At 45.6% G+C, this 23838-nt stretch overlaps 1 protein-coding gene across 1 annotated transcript in view; it reads right to left on the minus strand.

Annotated features, from left to right (window-relative positions):
- The window catches only part of SMCHD1 (structural maintenance of chromosomes flexible hinge domain containing 1), a 584899-nt gene that overhangs the window by 122664 nt on the left and 438397 nt on the right, over nucleotides 1-23838 (minus strand). The window contains exon 34 of the mRNA XM_077270310.1: nucleotides 2339-2400. Coding sequence (XP_077126425.1) covers nucleotides 2339-2400 — 62 coding nt within the window. The remainder of the gene's footprint in view (nucleotides 1-2338; nucleotides 2401-23838) is intronic.

The raw sequence follows: 23838 nt of genomic DNA on the forward strand, positions 1-23838 counted from the left end.
ATTGTCTTTTTCGTCGGCCTTCCATCCTCAGACGAATGGCCAAACCGAGCGAACTAATCAGACCTTGGAGACTTATTTAAGATGTTTTGTTTCTGCTGACCAGGACGACTGGGTTACTTTTTTGCCGTTGGCCGAGTTTGCCCTTAATAATCGGGCTAGTTCTGCTACTTTGGTTTCTCCTTTTTTTTGTAATTCGGGGTTTCATCCTCGTTTTTCCTCGGGTCAGGTGGAGCCTTCTGACTGTCCTGGAGTGGATGTTGTGGTGGATAGGTTGCATCAGATTTGGAATCATGTGGTGGACAATTTGAAGTTGTCACAAGAGAAGGCTCAGCTCTTTGCCAACCGCCGTCGCTGTGTGGGTCCCCGACTTCGCGTTGGGGACTTGGTGTGGTTGTCTTCTCGCTTCGTTCCTATGAAGGTCTCCTCTCCTAAGTTCAAGCCTCGGTTTATCGGTCCTTATAAGATTCTGGAAGTCCTTGGCCCTGTGTCATTCCGTCTGGACCTCCCGGCATCATTTGCTATTCATAATATGTTCCATCGCTCGTTGTTGCGGAGGTATGTGGTACCTGTGGTTCCTCCGGGTGAGCCTCCTGCCCCGGTGCTGGTTGAGGGAGAATTGGAATACGTGGTGGAGAAGATCTTGGATTCTCGTGTTTCTAGACGGAGGCTCCAGTATTTGGTGAAGTGGAAGGGCTATGGTCAGGAGGATAATTCTTGGGTTGTCGCCTCTGATGTTCATGCGGCTGATTTGGTTCGTGCCTTCCATGTGGTTCATCCTGATCGCCCTGGGGTTTTTCATGAGGGTTCGGTGACCCCTCCTTAAGGGGGGGGTACTGTTGTGAACTCTGTTTTCAGGCTCCCTCTTGTGGTCACTGGTGGTATTATGTGACTTTTGCTTTGGGCTCCCCCTGGTGGCTTTGTTTGTTATCCTGCTGGTCTCTGGCTATCAGCTGGTTCGTTATCCTCTGGGAGGTTCCTATATAGCTCTGTTTTACTTCCACTTGTTGCCGGCTGTCGATGTAATCAGTGCTACTCAGATTCCTTCTGACTACTTTGCTCCCAGTCCATCCAGGACAAGCTAAGTTTTGTTTGCTCATTTTTTGATCAGCAGTGTTTATCATGTTTTCTTGTCCAGCTTGCTAAAATTTGATTCCCTCGCTTGCTGGATGCTCTAGTGGACTGAGTTTCTCCCCACACACCATTAGTTGGTGCGTGGGTTCTTGAAATCTCAGGATGGATATTTTGTAAGGGTTTTTTATTGATCGCATAGACCCCTGCTCTATTTTCTGCTTTCTAGTACTAGTGGGCCTCTTTTGCTGAATCTGATTTCATCCCTACGTATGTGCCTTCTTCTTACTTCACCGTTAATATTTGTTGGGGGCTTCTATATCTTTGGGGATTATTTCTCTGGAGGCAAGCGAGGTCTTTCTTTCTCTTTAGGGGTAGCTAGTTCCTCTGGCTGGCTCGAGACGTCTAGGAATTTTTTAGGCACGTTCACCGGCTACCTCTAGTTGTGTTGGATAGGTTCAGATTTGCGATCAGTCCAGTTACCATCTCCCTAGAGCTTGTCCTTAGTTTATTCACTTGCTGGTCTATGCGTGATCCTCAGCCACTAAGGATCATAACAGGGGACTTTACGAGGGGATGCAGGGACACCGGAGGTACAGGGGGTGGATCGGAAGGCCCCATTTTTCGCTCCTCTGATGTGCAATCACATCAGAGAAGAGAAATTTAATGGGACTTTTTTTTGCGGTCGCCGTTATTCCGTTAACGCCATTGCAACACTGGGGTGGGTAAAAACCGACCTGAATGATGGTCTCTGGGGTCTCAGCTGCCCCCAGTAGCCGGGACCCCGGAGAAATTCCGGCGCTGGGAGGCGCTATACACTTATTTCTCTGCACCGTTAAAAAGCAGAACTGAGGCATAAGTACTCTTAATTGCCGTCGTTAAATGGCGTATCGGCGGTCGTTAAGGGGTTGAAAAATTTTTACCCAAATGTCGCTGATCCTCCTTATGTAAACTGGCCCAATATATAGATCTTTTATTGTTCTAAAAAAATATAGTATATATTTTTTAGAATAATAATTATTGATACTTACAATTTTCTATTATATCAACTGTTTTTCTGTCAAAAGGCACATTGAAATGCAGTTTTCCATAGCATAGGTCTAAGAAAACATGAAAAAATTTTGTACAGGTCTAGGAAAACATGGAAAAATTTTGTACTTGAAAAACCATACGACCAAGACAGAATCCCATATATTTAAAGGCAGTTTTAGCTGCACAGTAATCTTATTGGATTAGGATTTCAAGTAGAAAAAAAGCATATTATCCCTACCTGAAATAGAAGCAGCCATCTTTATCGCCATCTCTTGGTTTATTGCAGTTAAACACAGTTGCCTATAAAATAATATTTATGCATAATTAAAAGGGTCAGCTAGAAAATTGTTGTCCAATGATATACAACAAGTGAAATAATCAAACATATAGATCCCTCCCAGAGGATCAAGAAGTGTTACCAAACACAATTTTTTATAAGACGTATAACAATTTATTTAAATACAAATAACCAAACATTAAAATCAGATGGTGCCTCAAACCAAGCAAAACCAGAGGCTAGGCATGCAAATGGAACTCAAATGAAAAAAGATTTTTGATACAGATAAATTTCTTTAAAAATTATTATAGAGGTATATACTTATAAATCTAATGGCTGACATGTTGCAATCTTTTTTAAAGATTGATCGTAAAATCACTATACAAAATACCTTATTCTCATAAGCATTGGAAGGAAGGAGAGCATAAAGCCGGAAGTTATCTCAGCAGTAAAATGCCAGTCATAAGGGTACAATTAGCCCATATCACAAGACACCCTTAGTCAGTCAAATTCTATGAAAATCTTCCAACCTCCCACAGAAATTAAAGTGCACAAAGTCAGATCCTCCACATATTACCTCAACGTGAGTCCCACAAAAATTCAACCGCCAAGTGACAAGCCGAGCCTCTGGACCCCAACGCACGTTTCGCTGTTGCTTCTTCCTGGAAGCTTCTTTCGCTGGAAGTTCCATTTGCATACCTAGCCTCTGGTTTGAGGCACCATCTGATTTTAATGTTTGGTTATTTGTATTTAAATAAATAAACTGTTATACGTCTTTCACTAGATGTCGATAACAACCATCCAATCCACACAGACAAAAATCAAACCATAGATGTCCATAAATTATGTGTAATAATTATGAGAAATGACAAAAGGAAAAAGTATTGAACACATGAAGAAAGAGCTGCAGAAAGCCATGGAAAGTCATGACACCAGCTGAATACTCAATAATTAGAAAGCAATCCTGCCACTAAGTGAACAATATTATCAGTTGGTTCAACTCATGGCCTATAAACCAAGGCCTATTTCACTAATGTGCTACACAAGAAACATCTGATGATGGGTAACACCAGTGAGCTGGCCAATACTGTGGTATTACTAAAACTGGATAAGTCTCCAGAAGATTGAGCATGAAAGTGACCCATATGCTTATTAAATTTAAATGATAAAATAGTGACCAAAATGTTAAAAATAGACTAAATAAAGTAATTCACAAAATTATTCACCCAGACCAGTACTGACTTATTCCACATAGGTCTACATCCGATTATATAAAGAGAGCACAGTTAACTGCACAGTTGGGTTGGAAAGGACAGGAAGATTGGGTCTTGGCATTTCTGGATGCTGCTAAGGCATTTGATTTAGTCGAGCAACCCTTCCTTGAGAAGGCCCTTCTACGATTTGGTTTTAAAATAAATAATCTTTATTGTTATATAGCGCCAACATATTCCGCAGCGCTTTACAGTTTGCACACATTATCATCACTGTCCCCGATGGGGCTCACAATCTAAATTTCCTATCGGTATGTCTTTGGTATGTGGGAGGAAACCAGAGTACCCGGAGGAAACTCGCGCAAACACGGGGAGAACATACAAACTCCTTGCAGGTGTTGTCCTAGGTGGGATTAGAACCCAGGACCCCAGCGCTGCAAGGTTTTATGTCCTCATCAATTCCCTTTTGGGAGAGGGACCTGACAATGGTGCCTTCTGTCTCCCCTTTTGTTTGCCATTGCTGTGGAACTACTAGCTTTCAGAATCCATCAGACTGCAGGGTATCAAGGGTGCTATACAGTAAGTGGATGATTTAATCCTGTTTACTTGCACTAATTCTGAACACCACCTTGCAAATTGTTTGAGTCCTCAGAGTCTATGGGGGGTCTTGGAGGCACCAGAGCAATACTCACGCTCCTTCTTGCCAATACACAGACTTGCTGTCATTGCAGCTTGTCAATGATCCCAAACACACAGCCAAGGAAACTCTCAATTGGTTTCAAAGAAAATAAAGCTGCTAGAATGGCCCAGCCAATCACCTGACCGGAATACAATAGTCCTCTTTTTCTCAGAAGAGGCAATTTGCATATTTAATTTCCCAGAGGAGCATTGCACGGCAAATAAGTCTCCGTACCTTGACAAGCCAGCTGGTATGTCACTCTCCATAAGGAGAAACGTTACCCTTAGACCCCAGTCCAGAGCCTCTCACCTAGCCAAATCAGTTCTCATGCTTGGCACTGACTAGGGCCAACAGCCCGAAACACCGTGTCTGCGAATTGAGATACTGATTTGGCTCTTATCCCAAGTCATATTGCACGACTCGTTAAAGGGTTGATTGTGACTTGTAGGATCACTACTTCCAACAGGTTGCGCTATAGAGTTAAGTCCTCTTTTTCTCAGAAGAGGCTATTTGCATACGGAATACAATAGAAAATTTATGGAAAGAACTAAAGCTCAGAGTTCATGGGAGCCCATGGGACTTTTAGGATTTGAAGAGCGTGTGTGGAAGAATGGGTTCTATTGAAAACGTCTTCTGAAAAGGTAATTTTTTAGTTTCTGGTGCAAAGTTTTTACTAAATTGAAGAGGTTGTCCACTAGTGATGAGTGAATTTGTTTGGAAAACGATTGCCAAACATAAATTCGGCACGAATATGGCACATTCGGATTTGTGACCGGAAACACAAGCAAAATTTTATAAATCGGAAAAAAACTAACATTCGGTAAAATGTGCGGGAAAATATTTGCGTTGCCACAAAAGTATTTTCAGCACTTTAGGAATAATAATGGTGATATATCATGAGCATTTGATGAGGGGAGGGGGTTTGCAGAGCTCAGTGTCATGTCATTCTTGTAAACAGTCATTTTTTTTACCTTATCTTTATGTGTACACATTGCGAAAAGCCAATCAGGGCGCAGGAAACACCCACAATGTCCTGACACAACGGCTTGTGTCATTGGCTGCTGACATCACATGTCCCTCTCCATATAAAGAGTGGACATCTTGTTTTAGCGCCATTTTGACACTAACAGCACAGAGAGGCTGCTCCTGACGCTGGCACTGTTAGCAGCAAGATTTTAGCTAGTTAGCTAGGCGGTTGTATATCAGTCAGATAGCTAGCTAGATAGTGTCCAGTGTGCCTGTAAAATTTACCTTACAGCTTTTTTTTTTCATTACTTAAGTCCACATTCAAAGCCAGCAGGGAACATGTCCTACAAGTGTGTTGTGCACAGCTTCTACTGTGCTTCGTGCATGAGTATAACGTTCTAAATCTTATTTTTTCAGTAGCTAAATGAGAAAGCCTGCTGTATCCTACCTTCTCATTTAGCGCTGTGGTGATATGAACCTGTCTGCAGACCTAAAGCACATTAAAAAAATTTATAATTTTTTCTGTTGCTGAATGTGATACAGCCCGCCATATCCCATGTTGCCATTTTGTGGTGGTGATATGAAACTGTCTGCAGATCTAACGAGCATTACAAAAATTATAATTTTTTCTGCTGCTGAATGTGATACAGCCTGCTGTAGCCCACGTTGTCATTTTGTGGCGGTCATATGAACCAGTCTGCAGACCTCAAGCACATTAAAATATTTATTTTTTTCTGTTGATAAACATGATACGGCCCGCTATTATCCAATCTTTTCATTTAGTGGAGATTAAATTGTTCTGTGTGCAGAGCTATTGCACATTAAAATTATTATTATTTTTTTTTACAAACTTGATACAGCAGCCGAGATCTGAATTTGAAATTGTTTTTTAGCCTATCGTCTAGATTATGGGCATCTTTTATGCCTGGCTTGAGATGCGCATCTGCCACAGCTATCTTCTGACGAGCATCAACTGCTTTCTGGTAATTGGTGTTGGGTAAATGAGTAATCATTGTAGGCTGGATCCTGGATCTCGTACCTCCCACAGCCACCCTGTTATAGATGCTGTTGTCCGATCCCATTCCAGCCATCGTCATGGCCTTTTTCCTGATCAGTTCATATAACGGCACGTCGGCCATATTTCTCATATTTCTGCGGCAAACCTGCACCTTACCAGCAGCAAATGTAGGAAAGAGGGAGTTCCACTGCCATGGACAATCTTTTAGATTATACAGGCCTCAACCACACTAAAAATAATGTATTTTTTACGTTACTAATGTGATTCAGAAGAGGAAATCTAAGTTTGAAATTGTTTTGAGCATCTAGTCTATGTTATACAGGCCTCATCGACCGGAGCAAAAAAATATTCTGTTACTAACGAAATACAGTAGGGGACATCTAACGTACAAATAGTTTGGAACATGTAGTCAATGTTATACAGGACTCATCCACACCAAAAAAAAAAAAAAAAATCTGTTACTAATGTCATACAGTAGGGGACATCTCACTTTGAAATGTTTTGGAGCAGATCTTTGTCATACAGGTCTCATCCACACAGAAGCAATTCTTTAGTCTGTGAGTAACGTGATTCATCACGCCACATTTCACCTTCCAATTTTGTGCCGCTGAAATTCAGCTGTGTGCAGAGGTTGTGCAGAGTAAAAACTCTAATTTGTAGTTGCTAATAGTGTGCTCCTATCCTTGCACACAATCTGAGCAACATGACTGGAAAAAAGTGAGGTCGTGGAGGAAGGGGGATTAGGCTTGGTGTATGAGGTGTATGTGGGGTAGGTGTTAATGTTTCTGAAAGCACTAGTGAACCACTAATGTGACGTCCTATCCAAAGACAACTGACAACTTCTGTTACTAGATGTTGTAGTTTTTAGTGTGCTGTATTGTTGTTGTGTAATTGCAGTCTCTGATATCTTTAGTGGGGCTTATGTGCCTGTTGTTGCTGGAGATGTTAGCACTAATTTGTGAAAATGTAAACAGTCCTGCTTGGATGTAAATCTGCTGGGTTGATGTTGAAGAGCTGTGGGTCCCTATTATAATATTTCTACGGTGTTAAAATTGATGCCACTTTGTTGGTGTCTGACACTAATTTATATAACTGTGAACCTTCCTGGGTTGGGTGTCCATGTGCTGGGTTGGGTGTAGTGGAAGACCTGTCGGTCCCTATTAGACTATTTCTACTGTGGTGAAATTGATGTCACTTTGTTGTTGTCTGCAAACATATTTCTCTAAATGTGTAGATTCCGTGTTGGGTCTCCTTCATGTGTGTTGCCTGTAACAGTAGGCCTCCGATACCAGCAGTCCTCCACTGTCTGAGTGAACTACCTGTGTTATTTATGTTCCTTACATTTTTCAGATAATAGTAAAACTGATCTGTGTGCCATCTGAGTGTGGCTGAGCATCACTTTCAATTTTTGGGGGGGTTTAATCACTTATAGGCTATGTGCACATGTTGCGGATTGGGGTGCAGAATTTTCCGCACAAAATCCGCATCTCCTGGCAGCAAACGCAGGTGTGGATTTGCCGCGGATTTTATGCGGATTTTGTGCGTTTTTGATACAGAATTGATGCTGATTTTGTGGGGATTTTCTGCGTTTTTTACCTTTGTGGATTTCTATTATGGAAGGGGTCAGAAACGCTGCAGATATGCACAAAAGAAGTAGCATGCTACTTCTTTTGTTCCGCAGCGGTTTTCATGCGGATTTTTCTGCACCATTAGCATAGCTTTTTTTTTTTTTCAACTGATTTACATTGTACTGTAAATCACTGTGCGGCACTGCAGCGTTTCTGCGCGGAAAAATCCGCTGCGGATCCGCACTAATTCCGCATCGTGTGCACACAGCCATATAGTGCCAATAATTCAACATTCGCTTTACAGACATTTACCGACGTTACTGGCTCTGTCATCATTGGGACTCACAATTAAATTTACTATCTGTATGTGTTTATATCGTGGGTAGAAAAATAATTACTGGGAGTAAACCCTCGCAAACACGGGTAAACCATATAAATTCTGCAAGTCTGCTAATGTTTTTGTGCTGTCAACTGAACCTTTCTGTACTTGGAAGGCTATAACTGCGATGCAAACTGTGTGCCTAATTGCTGTGTTGGGGAAAACAACTGTCAAGATGGTCTTCCAGCATGTTTTGATACTGCAGCAAAGGCACGTTCTTTTCCGGGGGGGAAGCAACTGGCAAAATTTACTTTTGTATTGTGGATAGAACACACTGGCAACCCAGTTACCACTATTTGGAATCCTAACTATACAGGTAACAATCATGTTGCAGATAGTGCTGCAAGACGGCGTTCATGGGTCGGTCTCTCATGAGGTCCAACTCCACAGTGTGTGGGTGGTGGTGTAACCCTCAAGCTTTCTTTCTCCATCCCCGCTTGACAACCACGGACAACATAGAGGGAATCATTATCACCTTCATCTCCTAACTGTTGCGTTATCACCTCTTCCTTCTCATGGTCCTACTCCATTTGTTCGTCAAATGGCAAAGGTCTGTGAGACAACAGACCTGAACCTATTTATATTGTTAACCCTAAAGGTATCTTCCTGCTTCCTCCTCTTCCCCCAGGACCACCACCACCACCTTCTCCTATTTAAAGTTCTCACTTCTGGAGTGTTTGCTGCACTGAAAGTAAAGGGGCCGAATAATATTGCACGCCCCACTTTTCAGTTTTTGAATTTCCACAAAAGTTTAAAATAACCAATAAATTTTGTTCAACTTCACAATTGTGTTCCACTTTTTACATTGGGTATCTTTATGGTTGAAGTATGATATGTGGGAAAAGGTTGAAAAGTTCCAGTTGGCCGAATACTTTCGCAAGGCACTGTAGATGTAACTCCCCTGTCCATGCTTGCTCGTCCAGGTGTCATTGTTGAAATGCACCCTGCCAGACATAGAATTTTTCAGAGAACGGGTGATGTTGTCTGCGACTTGTTGCTGTAGTGCAGGCACCTCTTTCTTAGGGAAGTAATGGTGACTGGGCAACTGGCACTGGGGGGACTGTGACGGCCATTAGCTTTTGGAAACCGTCTGTATTCATAAGACGGAAACGCTGCATTTCCGAGGCCAACAGATTGTCACATAGAACACAGGCCATGAGTCATACAGAAACAAGTGATGTGATCTTTGTAGCGAATAGTTCTCGGCTGGCTCCTATCATCCAGACAATGACACGATTGGGTGACGAATCATCCGAGGAAGCCGCAGGCTGTTCACAATAATTAATACTCGGAAAAGTAATAGTGACAGCTATTCACGTCTAGATTAGAACACATGGAATGTGTATATCCCATCGTACGATCACTGCTAACCCCACGATACCCCTACACTCCTCGCTGCCAACAATCATCCTGTTTTTAACCCAATAAATAAATACAGGCTGATTGGATGGCAATCTTCTTTTGAGATTCACACCATCAGGGTGTTCCATTCCCTCTCCCTCAGAGTAGCAGTCATATACTGGCCCCCAGGCTCACCCACCGACTTCCTTGACCACTTTTATGCATTACTGCCACACTTCATGTCCTCAGAATTGACAACTCTTATCCTGGGAGACTTCAACAGCTCCACCTCCCCAACTGTGTCCCAGCTTCTATCTCTAGCCAATTCTTGTGGCCTCTCATAGCTTTCAAACTCTGAGACACACAAAGACAGTAACACCCCTGATCTGGACTTTGTCAGGCTCAGTTGAATCTCCTACCTAGATGACTCAACTCTTATCCTTTGTCCCCCATGAAAACAGGAGTATAACCCACCTTTGACATTTTTAGGTGCTCCCTAAAAACACATCTGTTTAGGACAACCTATCACATTCCCTAATCAAAGTCCTTTTTAAAATATATAACTTATTCTCTACTTCTCTGAACATAATTCTCCATCAAATTCAACCATACCCAAAAGGTTCATGCAGCCTTTATCTACCCCCCCCCCATTTCCACAAGATGGTTGTACCATCATTGTAAATAAGCACTTGTAATTTGTGTCCCCCCCACTTCATTGTCATTGTAGATTGTAAGCTCTGAACACATCCATGTCCAATTCCATATAAGCTGACAGGCTCTCAGTCACCCCAACTGCAGGGGGTAAACAAGTGGAGGTTCTTCGGCTGGAGAACTGTGTCACAACACTTGCCCCGATGTGATGGAGGAGGAAGAATCAGAAGATGCAGTTGATGAGGTGGACAGTGGTTGGCAATACCCACTAGTCTGCATTTTAGCAGTGATAATCCCAGATTAACACGTTGATCGCGCATGTACCAGTTCATGCATGTAGTACTGAAATTATTTCATTTTTTTTACTCTACTAGGTTACTTAAAAAAAAAAAAAAATCTGACAGCTAACATGATTTTTTAGATTTTTGCCGGTCTGAAATATGGATTTTTGTGTTACAGTAAAATCCTTTTCTCCGAGACGCTCATTGGGGAAACACAGGACTGTCGGTGTATGCTACTGCCGCCAGGAGGCTGACACTAAGTAAACATAAAAACAGTTAGCTCCTCCTCCGCCGTATACACCCTGACACTGGCCGCAGGCTAATCCAGTTTGGTGCAAAAAAGCAGTAGGAGAACAACAAAAAAATAAATCAGCTTTAACACAGGTGCAAAATGTCCAGAAACAAAAAATACCGAATAATAAAGAAGACACCATCTGGCTAATAAGGTGGGTGCTGTGTCCCCCAATGAGTGTCTCGGAGAAAAGGATTTTTCGATGAGTAACACAAAAATCCATATTTCTCCTTCGTCTCATTGGGGGACACAGGACTGTGGGACGTCCTAAAGCAGTCCCTGGGTGGGAAACCGACTCCACGGTATAATCCCCAAGCACCTATTGCCTATAGATGTGCTACCGCTACCTGGAGATTCCTCATACCCAGACTTGCATCCGCAGAGGCTCGAGTTTGGATATTATAGTGTTTAGAGAAAGTGTGTAGACTTGGCCTTGTCGCCACCTTGCAAACCCGTTCCGTTGATGCCTGAGAGCCCAGGAAGTGCCCACTGCCCGAGTGGAGTGTGCCCTGATCCCAGCTGGAACGACTGTGCTTCTGATGCGGTAGGACTCCTGGATAGTCAAACGTATCCACCTGGCTATAGTCGATTTTGAGACCGCAAGACCCTTCCTGAGACCCTTGGGGAGGACGAACAGTGTGTCTGTCTGCTGAAAGGATGCCGTCCGAGACACATCTCCTGAGAGCTCTCAGTAGATCTAATGTATGGAGAGCCCTTTCCACACGGTACGTTGGCGCCGGACAAAATGAAGGCAAGACAATGTCCTCGTTCATGTGGAATGAGGAAACAACATTTGGCAGAAAAGGGGGTGCTGGCCTGAGAACCACCTTGTCCTGATGAAAACGCAAAAATGGAGCTTGACAGGATAGTGCCGACAGCTCAGAGACCCGCCTGATGGAGGTTATGGCCACTAGAAATACTACCTTCCAGGAAAGGTATGTCAAGGAAATGTCCTGAAGAGGCTCGAATGGAGATTCTTGCAGCACCCCTAGGACCAGCTTAAGGTCCCAAGTGTCCGGGGGGCCTTGTAAGGCGGTACCATGTGAGCAACGCCTTGTATGAATGTCTTCACCTGTAAATTAGAAGCGATCCTGCGCTGAAAAAGGACAGATAAGGCCGATATCTGTCTTTTGAGGGTACTTGGTGCTAAACCCGAATCCAGGCAGGCTTGGAGGAATGCTAAAATGTTGGGGATAGAGAAATGAAGCAGGGAATAACAACGCTCTCTGCACCATGCGAAGAAGACCTTCCAGGTGTGATGGTAGATACGTGCTGAGGCGGGCTTCAGGGCACTAATATTACAGGCCACCTTCTGGGAGAACCCGGCCTGGGATAGAATCCAAGATTCCACGGCCAGGCCGCTAAGCACAGGACCCCTGAGCTCTGGTGGTAGATCAGGCCCTGGGAGAGAAGGTCCGCGCGCTCTGGCAGCAGCCAGGGAGTCTCGGTGAGCATTTGTACTAGGTCTGCATACCAAGACCGCCGATGCCAATCTGGAGCGACCAGAATTGCTGGAACCGATCTATCTTGATCTTTTTGATGACCCTTGGGAGCAGTGGTAGCGGAGGAAGCAGGTATGGGAGGTGAAACTGGTTCCAAGGTAGGACTAACGCTTCTACGGCGATTGCCTGTGGATCCCGGTATTGGGCGACAAACCTGGGCACTCTGGTGTTTACCCTGGAGGCCATGAGGTACACGTCCGGGGTCCCCCAGCGCTGGCAATCTGTTGAAAAACATCGGGTGAAGCGACAACTCCCCGGACGCCAGACCCTGTCGGCTGAGGAAATCCGCTGGCAAGTTCTCCTCGCCCAGAATGTGGACTGCCAAGATCACAGAGTGGAACTTCTCGGCCCAGCAGGGGATCTGTTTTACATCGTGCATGGCCGCCCTGCTGCGGGTACCCCTTCATGATTTATGTACGCCACGGCCGTGGCATCGTCCGATTGGATCCGAATGGGGCGTCTTGCCAGGCGATAATGAAAATGCTGTACAGACAGCCGAATAGCCTGAATCCATAGAAGGTTGATCGGGAGGGCTGACTCCCATGAACATCAGCAGTCCCTGGGCTGTATGTTGGCAAAACACCACTCCCCATCTGAGGAGACTGGCATCGGTCGTGAGCACCAGCCATTGGACTGGGGGAAAAAGTTTCCCCTGTTGAAGGGAGGAACTCATTGTAAGCGCTGTCTGACCTAAGTGGATAGACGACACCAGAGATTGAGAAAGAGGTTCGTGTCCTAAGAGGGCATGCTGTAGGGGACGAAGATGGAGTTGCGCAAACGGAACTGCCTCTATTGCTACCACCATCCTTCCCAAGACTCTCATGCAAAAACGGATGGTATGAAGGACCAACTGGCGAAGGACCCGCAATTCCTGCTAGAGTGTTAGGACCTTGTCCCAGGGGAGTATTGTGAGCCCTCGGGAGGTGTCGAAGATCATCCCCAGAAAGGTGATCCTCTGAGCTGGCATAGGAGATGACTTTCTTAAATTCACCAGCCATCACAGGCGAGCAAGAGTATCTAGCGTGATGCTGACACTTTCCTCGCAGGCCCGAAAAGAAGGACCCCTGACATGGAGGTCGTCTAAATATGGCGAGATGACTAAACCCCGGGAATGCAGGATGGACATCACGGCCGCCATGACCTTTGTGAACACTCTGGGGACTGTGAAGATAGGCATCTTGAATATCTATAGAAGCCAAATATTCTCCCTTTTCCATGGCAGCAATGACCGAGCGGAGATATTCCATTCAGAAAAGACGAATGCTGAAAAACTTGTTCAGAAGCTTCAGGTCCAGAATGGGCCTTACCCCTCCGTCCCTTTTGGGGACTATGAACAGGTTGGAATAGAAGCCTTGAAACTTCTAGTCCTCTGGAACAGGGATGTTAACTCCGCTGAGCCGAAGAGACTCAACAGCCTTGAATAAGGCCCGTGCCCAGAATTCTTAAGTGGGAAGACGAGACAGAAAAAAATCGACTCAGGAGGCAGATGATAAATTCTATCTTGTGCCCTGAGGACACCAGCTTTCTTACCCATCTGATGAAGGCAAACCAGACTTGACAAAACCAGAGTAGGCGGCCACCCACTTTGCTGGCGACGACTGGAGACTGCCTCCAGTCATTTGGATGAGAATCTGGAGGACCTAGATCCTCTAGATCTTGGCTGGTGGGACCGCATCCTGCCCAACGGGTTGGTTCTCTATGAGATCTGACGATCCCTGATCTGATTAGGCCGACCTGAACAGACGGGATCGGCCGCTGCGGTCCCCCCCCAGGTTTAGAAAGGACCAAAACCGTGCCTGAAAACGCTGGCGAAATGGCTGCTGAATCCTTTGCTGCGGGTGGAAGTTGCTCTTCCTCCCGTGGTGTCAGAAATTAGTTGATCTAATATTTCGCCGACTATCAGCCACTCTGAGAGGGCAAAGAAGGAACTTCTTTGAGGTTGAGTCTGCCCGCCATGTCCTCAACCATAGAGCCATCCTAATGGAAATTGCGTTTGCGGCAGCCAGTGCTGCGCAGTTCGCCGCATCCAAAGATGCATTAATCAAAAAGTCTCCAGCTAGAGAGAGATTTTGGCCCCCTCGGATGGCAGGTCCTTATCCTGCAGGGCTCTATTCAATCACTCTGACCAGGATATCATGGTCTTGGCTACCCAAGTCGCCGCAAAGAGGGTGAGAGGGCTGAACCTGAAGCTTCAAACACTGAGCGAGCCAGGCTCCCAATGAGTCGATCAGTTAGATCCTTAATAGAAGAACCATTAGGGAGGGATAAAGTTTTAGAAGCCAACAGTGACACGGGAGGATCCACCGAAGGGGATTCTGCCCACTTGTTACGGAGTTCAGGAGCGAAAGGATATCTTGTGTTTAGGGCCCTTTGACCAGAGAACCGCTTGACTGGTCTCTCTCTGTGACGTTGCACTACATCCTCAAACTCTAGGTGAGTGCAAAATACTCTATGAGACGGTTTTGTCCGTCTTAGGCTGGTTTCACACTTGCGTTTTTGTCTGCAGCGTTTTTTGCACAAAAAACGCATGCGTTTTTTCTTCCTATATTTAACATTGAAAACGCATGGGTTTTTTTGCACATGCGTTTGGTCGCGTTTTCAAACGCATGCGTTTTTTGTCTGCATGCGTTCATTTTCAAAAATGCTACCTGCAGTATTTTCTTGCGCGTTTTTTTGCCGCGAAAAAACGCATGCGTTTTTTCGCGGCAAAAAAATGCATTGCTGTCTATGTAAACGCATGCGTTTTTAAGCACATGCGTTTGTTTGCGCTAAAAACGCATGCGTTTTTATAGAAAAAAACCAGAAAACACACTGAAAAGCCACCCACCACCATCAAGGTGATAAAGGGATCCAAACCCTAACCCTAACTCTACCCCTAACCTCACCCCTAACCGTTTAATGAACATTTTCTGACAGTCATATTGCCACGTATTTAAGTGCCACGTATCACGTATTTCAGTGCCACGTATGCCACGTGCCACGTATTTAAGTGCCACGTGTCACATATTTAAGTGCCACGTGCCACGTATTAAAGTGCCACGTGCCACGTATTAAAGTGCCACGTGCCACGTATTTAAGTGCCACGTATTTAAGTACCACATATTTAAGTGCCACGTGCCACGTATTTAAGTGCCACGTGCCACGTATTTAAGTGCCACGTGCCACGTATTTAAGTGCCACGTGCCACGTATTTAAGTGCCACATGCCACGTATTTAAGTGCCACGTGCCACGTATTTAAGTGCCACGTATTTAAGTACCACGTATTTCAGTTGCACGTATTTCAGTGCCACGTATTTCAGTCACGTTTAGGGTTAGGGTTAGGGGTAGGGTTAGGGTTTTCTTGTTTTTTCTTGTGTTTTCTTGTGTTTTTCTATAAAAACGCATGCGTTTTACCGCGTTTACATGCGTTTTTTCACACATGCGTTTTTTAAAAAAACGCATGCAGATAAAAACGCAAGTGTGAAACCAGCCTTAAATGACACCTTATGACCCGAGGTCAACGTGGATTCATTGAGGGACCCTTCGGAATTGTAATCCGAGTTTTGCTCACTAACCTCTTCTGGCGAGGGAGAGCGAGAGACGGAACTCATGGATGCCGAGGCACCAGACGGACCAGAAGACGCTGTGTGGGTTCGTTTCCCCAGCGTCTGATTAGAGAGAGAGCGGCCCCTGCAGTCCAGAGGTTCCTGTGAGATGTAGTATTCCTCCAAGACAGGCAAACCACTGTCCATGCCCCTATCTGGGGCCTGAAGGGACTCGATTGCTCTAGTTAGCAACACCATAGATTGCGAAAGAGACAGGGCCCATTCCGGGGGACCCGACACACTGGGCTCAGTCTCAGGGGAGGACTCCTGATCGCGCTCAGAATCGCAGGACTCACAGAACCGATTGCTCTGGGCATGCGGAAAAACAGACCGACAGGTAAAACATAAGTTATATAATACCGTGTGGGTCTTGGTCCTTCTAGACATGGTGGGTCTGTTGAGAGAAAGCGAGAGAAAGGAGCTGCCAGACTAGGAGGAGTAACACTTACCCCAGTCCTGTATCCCTGGATCCTGCGGAACAACGTAAAGGAAACAGATTCTCTGAGACCTATATTCAAAAATGCGCGCTCTGCTCGAAGGGGTGGAACCGGAAGCAGATGCACTCCGGAGGCAGGATTTTCACCTGCGGCCTAGTACCCGCAAAAGTTGGGGACTAAATTTCCAGCTTCTGCCCGAGGACACGGGGCAGGGCCACAGGAAGCAGACGCGTTCCGGAGGCGGGAATTTCACCCGTGGCCTAGTACCAGCAAAAAATGGGGACTAAATTTTCGCCGCCCACCCGAGAATACGGGAGAGGAGCCGATGTAAGGCCACCAGAAGACCCACAGAAACCCGTATCTCCCCCGCTGACCCAGACCTGCCAGACGATACAGGGGGAGAGGTGTGCGCATGGAAGAGCGCTGTAGCAGGAGCTCTCCAAGCCCCCTACTCCTGCAATGCATTCCAACTTCAGGTTAAAAAGGGGCTGTGTAAAGGACGGTGCAGGCACCCTAGCTTCATCTTCCCTTCAGGGGATGAGGAAAAGGACCGTCCGCCTCCTTCCATCACCGCAGTCTTAGCATTGGTGATGCAGTGGGGGCTGCACAGACTGCACATATGCACCTATACAGCTTAGGGTTTCAATACGTTAGGGTGGTCAGGGCTGAGTCCGGCATCTTGTCCCACATTGCGGGAGAGGATATGTGGAGTCGACACTCCACGTAGTCACCCGTTGTTGGTTTGTGGAGATCGGACCCCTTCAAAAGGGTCCGTCGCCCCTGTCTCATCTTCATGGTAAAAAGAGATAAAAGGTCTGGGAAAAACCAGACATGTGCCTCCTAAAGACACTAAGCATGAACTGGATTAGCCTGTGGCCAGTGTCAGGGTGTATACGGTGGAGGAGCTAACTTTTTTTTATGTTTATTTAGTGTCAGCCTCCTGGCGGCAGTAGCATACACCCACAGTCCTGTGTCCAATGAAACGAAGGAGAAAAAAGACCCAAGATAGGCAACTGCAGAACTGCGAATGCTGCTGTCCACTGCCAGAGTTGGGGCTCAGGATGCATCGGTTGTTGTGGTTTATTATCTGTCTACGTAACCTCCTTGTCTTCCTCCTCCTCTGCTGAGCTGCTCAGCTGCATGTCTCTGGGTTTACACTGAGAGTGATCTACTACCTCATCGTCATCCTCTCTGTTCTCCCACTCCTCGCCCTGAGAATCACCATCCTTTTCTTCCTGCCTTGATAGCGCAGTCCAGTCTGCGGGCACCTCAAGTTTCTGAGTCTCATCACAAATGGATCACCTTCACCCCATGGGGTTAACGTCTGTTGACAAAGGTTTGGTTTATGCTCGGACCAAACTTTGGCCATGGATCAAAGTGAGAAAAAATTTGGCCATGGGTGCAGATTATTTCCTCCTCTTAACTCAGTGAATCTGTAGAGTACACTTCCTATGCCCATGGCATGCAATGTGTGAAGAGATCTGCATACTCAGCCATCTGTGGTTCCCAACAGTCAGTTGGGCGCTTGGAGAGTTGTGATTTTGGGGAAAAAAAGGGTAACTGGGGTGCCACCACTGAGGACTGTACGGAGCGTAATGTTAAGGTTGAGGAAGTGGAGCAGAGGCCACTTGATGCAGTGCTTGCCATCTACTGGAGCGCATGTTCTTTTTCGCTATCATCTACAAAGCGTACCGTTGTACGGTTGCCACAGAAAGGGAGCGGAGTTGCACGTCTAGTAACAGAAGTTGTAAAAATGCTGCGCAATTGCTCACTGCAGCAAAACAAACTGACTTCTCATCCCTCATATCATACCTGTCTCACAACCCTAAACAGCTATTCAGTACTTTCAATTCTTTATTGCGTCCACCAGCTCCCTCTCCCTCCCTCTCCTCTCAGCTGAATACTTTGCCTCACCACCTGTGAACTTGACACAATAGCGTCCAACCTCATTCCAAACTTTACCACAGTCTTCATCACAAGCCCAACCCACCTCTTCAACCCGTCACTAACAACTGGTGTCTTCCATCCTGACTAAAACATACCTCGATCACACCCATCCTCAAAAAGCCCACCCTTGACCCATCCTCTGTGTCTACCTATCACCCTATATAATTTCTCCCCTATGCCTCCAGACTACTGGAACATGTTTTGAACTGTCCCCCCTCCTCTCCTCTTGCTCACTCTTTCACCACCTATAATCTGGCTTCAGATCGCACCGTTCCACTGAAAGTGCACTGACTAAAGTCACCAAAGACCTACTAACCATAAAATGAAAGCAACAAGAGTTTGTCCACCTCCTTCTCCTGGAATCTGTCTTTGACACAGTGGACCACTAACTCTTACTACAGACTTTCTGATCTGTTGACATTACAGACTTGGCCCTTTGTTGAATCTATTTGTACCTAACAGACATGACATTCAGTGTCTCCCAATCACACACCACCTTCTCATATCACCCCTATGTGTCAGTTTCCACCAAGGTTCAGTTGTAGGACCAGTAACTATGCTTAGATGGCGCACGCTCCCTCCATCTTAAAGGGACTGCTTGCATCAACCTAACGCATTCCTAGTCTATTCCTGGGTGACATTTTCTATTTAAGGCTTCTCCTCCAATATGGAGGTCCCTGAGCTACAGTGTTAAGTTTGCCTTGCATGCTTGCTAGTTGTCAGGTTCCCTAGGTCTGCCTGTCTGCTTGTCTACACTGTACCCATCTGTTCTTACCTGTCTGTGCCCGTCTGCTCGTACCTCTCTGTGCTCTTCTGTCCATCAGACGGTCCAGCCCACACCTGCCAGTGCTTTTCTGTTCCTCAGCTGGATTGTCACGATTGGACTGGCGAGTAAACTGGGACCAAGGGCACCTTTCCTGGCCCTAGCACTAGGGGGCACAATAACTCACCATGTTCCCTGGGATACCTCAGATGGCGAGGATGCCAGGGCCTCCGCCCTTGCCCTGTCTCCTAGCTGCAGCCCTGCGTCTGTCCCCCTCCACCACCCGGGGAAGAGAGGCGCTACTGTGTACCGTAGTACTCCAACCCGACAAGACAGGGGAACAAAGACAAGGGTAAAAGAAAATTAAACTCACACAAAATATACTCACAAATAACAGAGGTATTCACCAGGGTGTGAATGACAGGGGTAGAAAGTAAGGCAGGTAAGGATGAGGAATTTCCAAGCGTACAAACCAAACAACTGTCACACAATAAACTCCTTTAGCTCTCCAAACACCAGCTCCTCACTCTCCAGGTCTATCTAGCAAGTGCTATCTCAGACAACCACCTGGCCAGAAGGCCTAGCTTTTATAGGAGAGAGGAGTGGCTAACTGAGCACAGCTGAATACACGGATTTCCATATGGCCGATTAACCCCTGTCCTGCTGAAAGAAAACAAACACACTTAATACACCGGAGAAGTGCTTCTTCTCAGCGGCGGAGCAGGAGCCAACAGACACTGTAGTCTTCTGGCACTGCTCTGTTGAGGTAACTCCGTGACACGGTCCCTTCTGCACCCGTGGTTCCAGAGTCCCTACAGTGCCTGCCTGCATTCTTCATCTCTCATTTGGGCCGTAGCAGCTTACACGCTGTCGGGAGTCAGCTGCCACCTTCTGTAGGTCAGCCATGGAGTAGCACCTGGTGCCACCTCTTTGTCCCTCCTTGAGTTGCAGTTTTCACCTGCTGCCACTTGGCCTACCAAATACCTACTCAGGCACCTAGTTATACTTCTTCCAGGGTTTCAGAGGGATACAGAACAGTGATTCCATCACCTTGCCCATTACAGTCACCATCTGCTAGGTTGGCTGTAGTGGAAGAGGAGTCGGTCCCCGCTATACTAGTTCTACTCTATTGCAATTGATGCCACTTTGTTGGTGTCTGCCATTAATTTTCGTAAATGTGTAGAATCCTGATTGGGTCTCCTACATGCGTGTTGCCTGTAGCAGTAGGCTTCAAAGACCACCAGGCCTCCACTTCCTTGGAGACAACTACTCGTGTTACTATCCTTAGATTTATCGAACAATAGCAGTCTACAAAATTTATATGATATTTGTGCCACCTGAGTGTGGCCAAGTATGAAAGCAGGTTGAGCTGTTGAATGTGGTGTCAGGGCTCCCAGCAAAGGGACCCTACATTGATCCCTCACCCACCTCATCTTACTGTGACGCTCAATTGAAAGCTGTAAATGCTGTCCCAGACCCCGATACCTCATGCCTGGCTGATTGCTGCAGTGCCATGTTACAATTAGTACTGTGGGTGAATTGAGGCCACTTTCCTGTAAATGGTACTGATGTAAAGCAGACATGAGGGAAATGTTATTTATTAACCCCTTCATGACCCAGCCTATTTTGACCTTAACGACCTGGCCATTTTTTGCAATTCTGACCAGTGTCCATTTATGGGGTAATAACTCAGGAACGCATCAACGCATCCTAGCGATTCTGAGAGTGTTTTTTCATGACATATTGGGCTTCATGATGGTGCTAAATTTAGATCGATAATTTTTGCGTTTGTTTGTGAAAAAAAACGGAAATTTGGCGAAAATTTCGCAATTTTCAAATTTTGAATTTTTATTCTGTTAAACCAGAGAGCTATGTGACACAAAATAGTTAATAAATAACATTTCCCACATGTCTACTTTACATCAGCACAATTTTGGAAACAATTTTTTTTTTTTAGGAAGTTAGAAGGGTTAAAATTAGACCAGTGATTTATCATTATTACAGCAAAATTTACAAAACCATTTTTTTAGGGACCACCTCACATTTGAAGTCAGTTTGAGGGGTCTATATGGCTGAAAATACCCAAAAGTGACACCATTCTAAAAACTGCACCCCTCAAGGTGCTCAAAACCACATACAAGAAGTTTATTAACCCCTCAGGTGTTTCACAGCAGCAGAAGCAACATGGAAGGAAAAAATGAACATTTAAATTTTTAGTCACAAAAATGATCTTTTAGCAGCAATTTTTTTTATTTTCCCCAGGGTAAAAGGAGAAACTGGACCCCGAAAGTTGTTGTCCAATTTGTCCTGAGTACGCTGATACCCGATATGTGGGGGGAACCACTGTTTGGGCGCATGACAGACCCCCCAAGGAACTAATCTAGATGTGTGGTGAGCACTTTGAACCCCCAAGTGCTTCACAGAAGTTTATAACGCAGAGCCGTGAAAATAAAAAATAATTTTTCTTTCCTCAAAAATGATTTTTAGCCCAGAATTTTTTATTTTCCCAAGGGTAACAGAAGAAATTGGACCCCAAATGTTGTTGTCCAGTTTGTCGCGAGTATGCTGATACCACATATGTGGGGGTAAACCACTGTTTGGGCGCACGGCAGGGCTCGGAAGGGAAGGCACGCCATTTGGCTTTTAGAATGGAAAATTAGCTCCAATCGTTAGCGGACACCATGTCGCGTTTGGAGAGACCCTGTGTGCCTAAACATTGGAGCTCCCCCACAAGTGACCCCATTTTGGAAACTAGACCTCCCAAGGAACTAATCTAGATGTGTGATGAGCACTTTGAACCCCCAAGTGCTTCACAGAAGTTTATAACGCAGAGCCGTGAAAATACAAAATATTTTTTTTTTCTTGAAAATGATTTTTAGCCCGCAATTTTTTATTTTCACAAGGGTTACAGGAGAAATTGGACCCCAAAAGTTGTTGTCCAGTTTGTCCTGAGTATGCTGGTACCCCATATGTGGGGGTAAACCACTGTTTGGGCACACGTCGGGGCTCGGAAGGGAGGGAGCACCATTTGACTTTTTGAATGCAAGATTGGCTGGAATCAATGGTGGCGCCTTGTCGCGTTTGGAGACCCCCTGATGTGCCTAAACAGTGGAAAACCCTCAATTCTAACCCCAACACACCCCTAACCCTAATCCAAACTCTAACCATGACCCTAATCACAACCCTAACCCCAACACACCCCTAACCCTAATCCCAACTCTAACCCTAATCTTAACCCTAATTCCAACCCTAACCCCAACATACCCCTAACCCTAATCCCAACCCTAACTACAACACACCCCTAACCCTAATCCCAACCCTAACCACATGCCTAACCCTAACCCTAACCCCAACACACTCCTAACCCTAATCTTAACCCTAATTCCAACCCTAACCCTAAGGCTATGTGCCCACGTTGTGGATTTCTGTGCGGATTTTTCCGCACCGATTTTGAAAAATCCACAGGTAAAACGCACTGCGCTTAAACTGCGGATTTCCAGTGTTTTTTTGTGCGGATTTCACCTGCGGACTCCTATTATGGAGCAGGTGTAAAACGCTGTGGAGTCCACACAAAGAATTGACATGCTGCGGAAAATACAACGCAGCGTTTCCACGCAGTATTTTTTGCACCGTGGGCACTGCGGATTTGGTTTTCCATAGGTTTACGTGGTACTGTAAACGTGATGGAAAACTGCTACGAATCGCAGCGACCAATCCGCTCCAATCAGCCAAATCCGCACCGTGTGCACATAGCCTAATTCTAACCCTAACCCTAATTGTAACCCTAATTGTAACCCTAATTCTAACCCGAACTCTAAGAGCAACCCTAACCCTAACCCTAAGTGCAACCCTAACCCTAAGTGCAACCCTAACCCTAAGTACAACCCTAACCCTAAGTACAACCCTAACCCTAGTGGAAAAATAAAAATAAATATATTTTCTTTATTTTTTATGTTCCCTACCTATGGGGGTGATAAAGGGGGGTTTATTTACAATTTTTTTTTTGATCGCTGTGATAGAACCTATCACAGCGATCAAAATGTACCTGGAAAGAATCTGCCGGCCGGCAGATTCGGCAGCATTTTGGAAGATGGCGGCGCCCATGGAGAAGACGGACAGACACCGGGAGGGACATCGGAGCTCGGTAAGTATGGGAGGGTGGGATTGGAGCACGGGGGGGGGGAGCGGACAGGAGGAGCAGGGGACATGACAGGAAGGAGAGGAGGAGATCGGTGGCGGTGGGGCAGATCGGGGTCTCCAGCCATGGCAGATGATATTGCAGCATCGGCCATGGCTGGATTGTAATATTTCACCAATTTTCATAGGTGAAATATTACAGATTGCTCTGATTGGCTGTTGAAAGTGAAACAGCCAATCAGAGCGATCGTAGCCACGGGATGGTGAAGCCACCCCCCCTGGACTGAAGCACCACTCCCCCTGTCCCTGCAGATCGGGTGAAATCGGAGTTAACCATTTTACCCGATCTTCAGGGATGCGATCCCTCCATGACGCCACATAGGCGTCACAGGTCGGATTGGCACCGACTTTCATGATGCCTACGTGGCGTCAAAGGTCGGGAAGGGGTTAATGTTTTTCTGTGGTCTGACTATCTGGATTAAAGGGATAATCATTGAAAGTTTGAAAATATCTATTTTTTAACATTTTTGTCAAGTTTCTGATTATTTATAAAACTAACACAAAACATATCAACCTAAATTTACCATTACAATAAATTATAATGTTCCACAAAAAAACTAACTCAGAATCAGTGGGATCCATTGATGCATTCCAGAGTTATTACCACATAAAGTGACACTGGTCACATTTCAAAAATTTGGCTC

This window comes from Ranitomeya variabilis, chromosome 6 (genome assembly GCF_051348905.1).
Source record: "Ranitomeya variabilis isolate aRanVar5 chromosome 6, aRanVar5.hap1, whole genome shotgun sequence".
Taxonomy (NCBI): Eukaryota; Metazoa; Chordata; class Amphibia; order Anura; family Dendrobatidae; genus Ranitomeya; species Ranitomeya variabilis.